This window comes from Tarenaya hassleriana, unplaced genomic scaffold (assembly GCF_000463585.1).
Source record: "Tarenaya hassleriana unplaced genomic scaffold, ASM46358v1 Cleome20, whole genome shotgun sequence".
Lineage (NCBI taxonomy): Eukaryota > Viridiplantae > Streptophyta > Magnoliopsida > Brassicales > Cleomaceae > Tarenaya > Tarenaya hassleriana.
The window spans coordinates 312,430-321,353 of record NW_010965373.1 but is presented as its reverse complement, the minus strand read 5'-3'; the positions used below and the strand labels follow the sequence as shown (position 1 = coordinate 321,353).

Below are 8,924 nucleotides of genomic sequence, written 5' to 3'. Positions count from 1 at the left end.
CCCGAGCTTCGCCTGGAGAATCGCTGTAGTCTTGGCCACACAACCTCTCCAGTTGCTCTCATTGGCTTCGAGTTTGAACTCATGACACTTGAGCAGCCCATCAATGGCTTCTTTGCACTCTTTGTCTATGGAGTTACAGTTCAGAAGACCCATTATCTCTTCAGGTCTGGTTCCATGGAAAATCGGAATCAAGTTCTTCTTCTGGGCAAAGAATCTAACTTCTTCCAGGCTGAGGTAGTTGAGCAGGCTTGAACAAGACACGACCACAATCCCAAACGTGACTGAGCAGATAACTCTGTCAGCGATCTCATGGCTCTGTGTGTCCGAATACTTAGCTCTGTCAGCCACAAAACAGGCAATCCCCTGAAGCTCAAGCTCTGACTTAAGCCACTTGCAGAACCTCACCAAGTTAGGATTTTGCCCGTGGAACCCTATGAAAACATCGCAGCTCCTGAGCTTGGCATTGGTAGCAGGAGAAGAAACAGAGACTTTTGCGAAGGAGACCCTCGGAACTGGAAACGAGAACGAGATCCTCGGAGGAGCAGGATCCGAAGCACAAGCTGAAAACTTGAGTTTCCGGTCAACCGGGTCATCGGACAACTCATACTGGTCGGAGGGAGGAGTGTATGAGCTGCTTGGTATGTCTTCATACTCTAAGCTTTTGTAAGAGACAGGAGGTGACGGCTCAGCCTCTGCAGCGGCTGTAAGACTGTCGTGGGGCTTATGGACAGTGGCTGGGGCGGGTGGTGTGGCTCTAGGAGATATATAAGGTGATTGTAAAGCGGAAACAAAAGCAGATGATGGTGGTGACACAAGAGAAGGGGAGTTGCAAGGTGAGTTCTTTATGCTTGGAGACGAATCTGAAGCATTATAACAAGTGCCATTTGTCTGAAGATCTTTACCTGTCTTATTGCTTGATGAGTTTGCTGGTGATATTCTTATGGTAAGTCCAACTAAACTTGCTTCTTCTCTCCCCATTTCTTTAGGAGGCTCTCTCTCTCTTTCATGAAGCTATCAGCTCAACAGCCAAAGGTAGTAAAATCCCATCTCTCTCTCTCTCTAACTTCGTCCGAATTATTGTTGTCTTCTCTGACAGGTTATAGTGAAGTGGGTGGGACTGTTGTAATGGTCAGAAAATGAATGCAACAGTTAGTGATGTTCAAAGACAAGGGAGGAAAATCTGAAAATATGCATGTGATGTATCTAACTCCTCCATTTTGCGGGGTCCTCCTCTTACACTGTTGTTGATTCAGTAACCCACAATGAAAAAATCAATTGTTTTATTACTCATCTTTCTCCTTTCCTCTTCTGATTTCAGATTTGACCAAGTTGACTCTCAAGCTTCAGCTCTGCAGCATATGGAGGACATGAGTGAGAGAGAAGTTCATCACAGTATCCTTCAAAACGAGAGTATCATGGCATTTGCTGAACTGGGAAGAACAAAACCTTCCAACAATGAGTCGTGTTCATTCCAAGGTTGATCCTTTCTGATTCGAATCGAATCTCAGAGAGAAAAAGCAATGAACAAGAAAAAGGATAAAGATTGGTCAAATCTAAAAGATTGGAGTTCAAAGTTCAGAACCTACCCTTTGGGTTTCTTTCTTTTCCTTCGGACTTTCAGACACAGAAGCAACGACTTGTCACTTCATTAGTATTTCTCTTACAGCCCATCTCTCTCTCTCTCTCTCTCTCTCTCTTCGATGCTGTCTCTTCAAACGAGAAGAGGTTTTGCAGGTTAGGGGGGAAGGGAATCTCGTTGTGACAATTGGATCTGCGGTGCTTTGGAGATTATAAAAATAGTGATTAAAGAAATGCTTAAAACAGTGTATCCTATGCATTTTTATAATCAACCTTGTTCAGTTTTATTATCTCTGAATTATTCAATATTTTTTTTATAGAAAGATTCGAACTTTAAAAGATGTAACCACAAGTGTTTTGTAAATTAATAAAGATGGGTTATAATAACTATGAGGGCGGAGTCATGTCATATAGGTTTTGTAGGGAGGTTTTGTCAGAAGAAATAGTTCAGTGTGAAGTCAAAAAGGGAGACATTGGAGAAAGGGAACCATTGAGCTCAGGTCCTTGGTCTTTTTGTTGTTTGTTGTTAGCGACTCTTGCGATAATGCATATGAATACAAAAGTTCCATATATATATATATATATGTATACTGAAATAATTTACTCATTATGCATAAAAAAACTGCAAATAATTCAACATTATGCGAAAAGGACAAGGAAAATCTAAACTTTCAAAACAACTTAGACCTGTGTAAAAATATGTCTTCAAGTGTTGGAATGAATACCCAGGGGCGTTAACCATCGAATTTTTCCTATTTTAATTATTTTAACAAGCTTTATAAAGTTTAAAAAATCTGATACAGTAATGAAATAAGACAATAATAAATAAATAATCAATTATACGTTGCATTGATTGATGTGTACACTGACAATATTTTGAATCTCATTTGCAGTTGGGAATTGGTCCAATGACCAGTCTGACTCACCCACTCACTCTCGCAGTAATTTCAAAATGATAATATGTGTGTTATATATACAATATCCCATTTAAGTTGTAAAATTGTTTTAATTTTATTTGATATAAAGTATGAAATCAGATATGTAAGATCATTATGTAACGTGTCCAAATGATTTTTTAAAGTTTGATACATAGTACCTAGTGCATATATATTTTGTCATCACGAGTTTGATTATTTTTTTTATCAGGAAATATATTATTTTCCATAGAATATCTTACGATTTTTCCTGCAACTGACCATACGTTTTTTGTCCATACCTTTTAGACCCCAAATATTTATATGATCGGGGTGTGCGAGTGGTGCGCACACATATTAACAAAGGAAACAAAAAGAGAGTAAACTCAATGACAATTGTGAAGAAAACCCAATAAGACCAATTGATGAATACCCAAAAACCAAAGTCACTATATTCTTTAACAAAGGAAAAAAGAAAGAGTAAATAACTATGATAGATCACGTAGCGTACTTCTGCGTCCATGAACGAGCCGTGGCTTCGTACTTGGCTCGGTCAATCTTGTAAATGTGAGCAATCTCCGGAACTAGAGGATCATCTGGGTTCGGATCCGTCAGCAACGAGCATATCGACAGCAGAACCTGCAAACCACGTTCAACGAATTAAAACCAATCATCATCATCATCATCATCTGGGTTTGGATCCACGCCTTGCGCCTGTTCGTTCGGAACAAACAGACAAGATGAGAACAGAATGAGCGGAAGGCGAAAGCAAAATAATCTAATCACCTTGGATATGGAGAGAGCAGGACTCCAATGGTTATTCAGGATGTCGAGACAGATGTTTCCACTGCTGTTGATGTTCGGGTGGTAAACCTTTGTATGAAACAAAACCTACAAACCAAATAGAATCCCGTGTGGGTGATTGCACATCACGAAAACAAAGATAAGGGTCCATATATATATATATATATGCAGGCTGCTTCATCAACAGGGTACATAAATTAAAGAACACAACACCAATAAGATTGACAGGGAAGGGATGATGAGAGGAGGAATAATTTACCTTGGGTGCCCTGAATGGGTAATCAGGAGGAAAGCGAATGGACACCGTGAACACACCCCCTGCGTATGGACTATCTGTTGGCCCCATTATAGTTCCTTGCCAGTAGAACACGTCATCACCCACGGGACCTTCATGACATTACCAAGGTACTGCTCAGTCAGTCAAGTGGCACTATTCAAACCCAAACTTCTGATACATCTGTGTGTGTGTGTGTATATTATACATATAGTGTGGTAATTGTACAACAAACTCGAGTGGTGCTTTGAAACGGAGAATTCGTGGATCGAAATAGACAGCGGAAGGAACAACTCACCGGCACTGCATGACGCCGGAGGATCCTGTTCAAGTTCCTTGATCTCCTTGCTAATCCTTCTGAAAGCCATAACGTGATTGGGTCCTTGTTGCTGCTAATAAGAGAATTACCAACAATCAATATGCAACCTGACTAAGAAATTCCGCAACAAAAGACTAATTTATAAATTCACCACAATACAACCCCTGCAAAATAATAACTTATTTACAAGATCACAGGTATAAATTAGATCGATATCTATGTTCTGTATAAACTATATTCCAAGGAAGATTTCAGCAAAAAAAAAAAGGAAGGTAAAATTGAAAAACTCGTCCTAATAACTGATATAATAATCTGATCAGATGCTACATCGTGAAGGTAAACAGTCACCTGGAGAAACCGATCACACAAATTCTCGGAACCGAGTCAAACTTCCGACAACCTAAGTAGGGTTTTTTTTAAAAAGAGACAAATTACATAAAAAGAAGAGAGAAAAAAAAGAGCCAAACAGAGCATCCGATCCGACAAGCAAGCGAGCATAACTATCATCAGAGAAAACAGAAGCAGATAATCGTTATCATACAGCCACAAGCTCTTCGAATACAAATTTTCAAGTAAACCTAATGAACAAAGCCAAGAAGCATGGGGTCAATCAAGCAACAGCGGAATACAACCCAAAAAAAACATGATCGGAGGCTAAACAGGGGAAAGAGAGACAAGATCAACGATGAAATCAAGGTAAGAGTTCATACAACTACGGCTTCTTCTCAGCTGATTTACCTTCTTTTTTTTTTTCCGGTGGGTTTCGTCGTCTAGGGTTTTGTTTGATCTTCCGCGAAAATATCAAACGAAGTTGGGTAAGGCCGCTCTTAAATAGATTCCTCTTGGCGGTGAAGAGGTGCCACGTCACGAGTTTACACAACGGCCACAACACAATTAGGTCTAATTTAATAAGGCCCATTGGGCCTTTTCGTGACTATATGGTTACTTGCACATGTATACACATTACATATATATATATATATGTTTGTGCTTGGATTCACATGAACTAGTGACAATTACGATATTATAATATAATTGACGGGGTTACAAAAGAATATAATTACAACTAATGTGTTTGGTGTTAATAGATTATTTATTTATTTTTCTTAGGAGGTAAAAAAAAATCAGAGAAAAGAATCAACTAACAATTAAATTTTTTTATCCCGATGCCTAAAACTATAGATAACTAAAGATACAGAAGATCATTTAGTTGATGCTTTGTATGCAAATACAATTTAAAAGGACGTCTCAAAAGGACCATATAACAACGTTGTACCAAAGTTGGCTAACCAAACACGGCTTATAAAATAAAAAAAAAGAATAACCAAGTTTCATAATCACAAATAAATAAAAAAATAAATAAAAACAAGCCCAAAGTCTCGGGACAAGCCAGACGCATTCCCCTCTGCCTGCCTATAGCCCCAGTCGTATAATCTTCTCCATGACAAACCGATAATAAGCAACATATGTCGTATATGACAAATTTTATTCGAGGGACAAGACAAGAGGCGGTACCTGCAGACCGAGAGAGAGAGAGTGGAAAGCATTCACTTGGAAAGCTCTGCGAATGCATACCCCTTTTTCGAAAGGCCAGAGAGTGAGAGAGCAAGAACTTATCCCCTGGTCTTGGCTCTCTTCATGCCGAGGCTGTTGTAAGGAGAGACCGAACCAGACATTGGAGACCCTTCCTCCCTCAGAGTTCCATTGAGCAAAGCCAACTCTCTGAGCTGCTGTTTCTTGTAGAAATCATGGGTTTCTTCCTAAAATTTGGACAACAGATTGAAGGAGAGGTTAGATTTCATGTATTGTTAAAAGCATCCGGTAAGAGAGGGAACAGGTTAAACGAACCATGGGAGTAAGCAAATCTTCTAAGATTTCACGAGCTTGCATGAGACGTGCATCCACAATCTCGATGGGTAGCTCTGCCTCGACTAAGATATGGAGTGGCTCATTCAGGTGTTCATACCCCGGCTTTCCTCTCATCATTTCCTCCTGCAAGAACGACATGTTTCGGTTTTTAAGTCAAGATAGAAAATAAGCACTGCTTTCCAGCAGCTAATGCTTAGAAATTGTCTCAAAATGGATTGAGATGACAGATACCTTGATTGGATCCTTAATGCTGCCTCTCCCCCTTATCAGGACACGACAATCAGTACTTGCTTCAACTCGTTTGATAGAGTTTCCTCTAGGACCCAGGAGGCGGCCGACAAAATTGTACTGCAACAACATCAAACTAGAGTTATATGCCGGGTAAGCATAATCTACGGGGACAGCAAGAAGAGGAGCATGCATGTACATTTGGGTACTGTTCAACCGGAATATCCACCCTGATTGCTCGCTTAACAATGAGACCCGACGAGCTACCAGGAGAGTTTAGCCAATTTGGTGCTGGTGATGATGAGACAGATCTCTGCAAATGATCAATCAGGACACTGTTGTTAGAAGCCACATCACTTTTTACGCATAAGGTCAGGACATATACTTGCAGCATCAATGGCAACAGAATACTGAAAAGATTAGTCTCTTCCACCAAAACTTGCAATGTGGATCGAGGCATTATCATCTGTAATAACTATCCTAATATTCATAGAGTGGTTACAATGATACGGTCATGTGTTCTTGCAAGCACTGCATCACTTTTACAAGTCAACACTTCACAGCTGCATCTAACATCGATATAACTCCTGCTGGTTACGGAGTATCTGGTTAGTATTGACCTAAGATAAGACCATGTACAACATTACTGTTATTCGTTGTTAGCCCTGGCTACCTGTCATGACGAACTACGATTAAAAACAGTCAAACAAGTTATGTCAGCATAAGTTAAGTCAATAAAGCTTCTATTGCAACAATATGAATTAGATGGAAATAATTTATGTTAATGGTTAGTAGTCATACTTCTGATTGAAATGGTGAAGTCCATCCGTTCACGTCAGCTCTTGCATTTTGAAATATCCCTCCAGAAGACAGAGGGCTAGGGTGGTCAAGCCCAGTCTGACTTAAAACTGAGGCATTCTCCAACAGTGTGGTTACACGCAAAATTTCTGTTCCAAAAATGTCAATTTTCAAAGTAAGATGTACCGGTTAGAATTAGTCAACAAATCAGTTACCAATGGCCACTGCATGAAGAGAGAACATAGTTATCCGAGTTAGTAAAGAATCAACGTTCTGCTCTTACCCTAGTTAAATAGAATGTAACAGAATGATAAAACAAGGAGAACATCCAGTTCTGCTCAAATTAATAGCTTGTATGATCTCTTAGAGGGTCATACAAGTTCATTCTAATCAGTTAAACCTCGCATGGAACATCCACGAGGAAGGACACGACAAACAGAAGTCAGTATATGATTTCAAAAAGAAGGGATTTGAAGTAAAATGCTAAATTACAGGATCTGAAAACCAAAGTACAACCAAAAGATATGTCTTCTTCACAGTCTCTCTAAACTCTCAACTATTTTAAAGGTTACAATACCAACATGCATTTATCGAACATATCTCAAGTACAACGTGCTTTAGGGAAGGATATATTATGTGTTCATCTGTTTGTCTCTCGAACTGTGGTCTCTCTTTTTTCACCACAGTTTAAGGAACCCAACAGCTGCCAATAAACTCTTTTATTTATCCTTCAAGACACTATCTCTACATGATCTAGTTTTAAATTCTAATAAGTCATTGTACTTTTGCAGAAAAAGAATAATTGTGTATGTTGTTCATCCACTTCTCGGAGGCATCACTTAGTGTTTATCAATTGTATGAGCATTGTAATTCCGAAGCAAGGAATGAAAATTCTAGAAGATCTTTAGAAAGAAAACTTGAAAAACAATAATGTTTTTTGCTCACTGCTAAAGTGAGATGCTTGACCTCTTTTGTATTTTGGCATTGTTAAAATTTGGGACTAGGGGTTAGGTTAAAGGTTAATCATACAACCAACCAACAATTCAGATTGAACAATGTCTTAGCAGAAAGGCTCACCCTGGTTCAGCAACCGATAGGCATGTGGAAGAACAGGCAAGAATGGACTGAGCTTGTTACGCTCTGCTAGCAACTCTGAAAGATACCTGACAACGGTGAAAGTGAAAATTATCCAAATCAGTATACCCCCAAGCCCAAAATAAACTTCCCACAGAATCGACTCAAGAAGCTCAACATGGTTAAACAATGAACACTAGTGTTATCTATTTCAATTAGATTCAACCTTCCAATTTCAAACCTTAATCATTTTGATTAGATTAAACTACCCATTTTCTTAGGCATTTCGTCATCCAAGCATCAGCACCCGGGTATCAAGGCAACTTCTTTTGGTGAGATGGATCTAATAGATTCCCTAAAAATGAAACTTTTACAGATTCATGAAGATAAGCCAACAATAAAAGGATGGACAAAACCAATGATTCTGCAACATCTTAGGACACAGCCAATCCGATGCTTAATTGGCAGAAACGAACTGGGTAGAAGCAGAATTGAAGTAGATTGAACCTTAGAGAAATCTGAACTAAAAAACGCAAAGGTAGGAGCTGAAACACAAAAATCGGAATCCGATCACAGCATCAACATAGAAATACGGATCCTAGCATACAGAAAACAAACCCAGAAGAAAAACCGACCAAAAAAAACATCCAGATTTGTCAGGAACGTGAAGATCTCAGAAAACAAAGCAGTAAACAAAGATCGGCAGCTATCAGAAGATACAACTAACAGTAAGACACAGAAGAACAAACCAAGGTTTTAATTACTTCTCCTGCTCAACGAGGACCGAGGGCTGTGATCGAAGACCACAGGAGATGTTAGGCGACTGAGGAGCAGACGGAGCCACCGACGGAGACGGAGAGTACGCCATAAACCTACCGCCGGAACCACCGCCACCAGCACCACCTCCACCTCCTCCGCATCCGAGTGACGTCATCATCATCATCTCGACGGCCTCTACCTCCGCAACAACTTCACCAGCGAATCCCCACGGTTCGTCAAAAGAACCAGCCAGACCACCGCACGGATGATCGGAGCTCAGAGAGCAGCAGCCACTGGAGATCGGAAG

At 39.8% G+C, this 8,924-nt stretch overlaps 3 protein-coding genes and 1 long non-coding RNA gene across 8 annotated transcripts in view; 1 reads left to right on the top strand and 3 right to left on the bottom strand.

Moving 5' to 3' along the window:
* Positions 1 to 980, bottom strand: part of LOC104813467 — a 3,216-nt gene extending 2,236 nt beyond the window's left edge. The window contains 1 exon segment of the mRNA XM_010541058.1: positions 2 to 980. Within this exon segment, the coding sequence (XP_010539360.1) occupies positions 2 to 978 (977 nt within the window). The 5' untranslated portion in view covers positions 979 to 980.
* Positions 741 to 1,870, top strand: LOC104813468. Of its 2 annotated transcripts, XR_002024178.1 has the most exons (4): positions 741 to 833; positions 987 to 1,032; positions 1,097 to 1,224; positions 1,319 to 1,870. It is a non-coding gene; the product is annotated as an uncharacterized LOC104813468 (long non-coding RNA). The 2 variants fall into 2 exon arrangements; XR_771779.1 differs by lacking the exon at positions 1,097 to 1,224.
* A 985-nt stretch (positions 1,871 to 2,855) lies between these two features.
* LOC104813464 (ubiquitin-conjugating enzyme E2-17 kDa-like) lies at positions 2,856 to 4,728 on the bottom strand. 3 transcript variants are annotated; one of them, XM_010541051.2, is made up of 5 exons: positions 4,628 to 4,728; positions 3,869 to 3,959; positions 3,556 to 3,683; positions 3,279 to 3,383; positions 2,856 to 3,131 (listed from the first exon to the last, which is right to left on the bottom strand). In XM_010541051.2, the coding sequence occupies exons 2-5, from the start codon at positions 3,936 to 3,938 to the stop codon at positions 2,991 to 2,993; spliced, it is 444 nt and encodes a 147-aa protein (XP_010539353.1). In that variant the 5' UTR covers positions 3,939 to 3,959; positions 4,628 to 4,728; the 3' UTR covers positions 2,856 to 2,990. The 3 variants fall into 3 exon arrangements, with proteins under 3 accessions (XP_010539353.1, XP_010539354.1, XP_010539355.1); XM_010541052.1 differs by having other exon boundaries at positions 3,869 to 3,962; positions 4,628 to 4,715; XM_010541053.2 differs by having other exon boundaries at positions 4,600 to 4,675.
* Positions 4,729 to 5,072: 344 nt separating this feature from the next.
* Positions 5,073 to 8,924, bottom strand: part of LOC104813463 (KH domain-containing protein At5g56140) — a 4,687-nt gene continuing 835 nt past the window's right edge. Inside the window, exons 2-9 of one of the 2 annotated variants that reach the window (XR_002024177.1) lie at positions 8,623 to 8,924; positions 7,862 to 7,947; positions 6,788 to 6,933; positions 6,186 to 6,299; positions 5,990 to 6,106; positions 5,738 to 5,881; positions 5,405 to 5,649; positions 5,073 to 5,323 (exon numbers count right to left, since the gene is read on the bottom strand). Coding sequence is in view for 1 of the 2 variants with exons in the window: in XM_010541050.1 (XP_010539352.1) it covers positions 5,503 to 5,649; positions 5,738 to 5,881; positions 5,990 to 6,106; positions 6,186 to 6,299; positions 6,788 to 6,933; positions 7,862 to 7,947; positions 8,623 to 8,801 (933 nt within the window). In the remaining variant the exon portion in view is untranslated. Of the gene's footprint in view, positions 5,650 to 5,737; positions 5,882 to 5,989; positions 6,107 to 6,185; positions 6,300 to 6,787; positions 6,934 to 7,861; positions 7,948 to 8,622 lie in introns of both variants that reach the window. The other variant, XM_010541050.1, reaches the window with a different exon arrangement.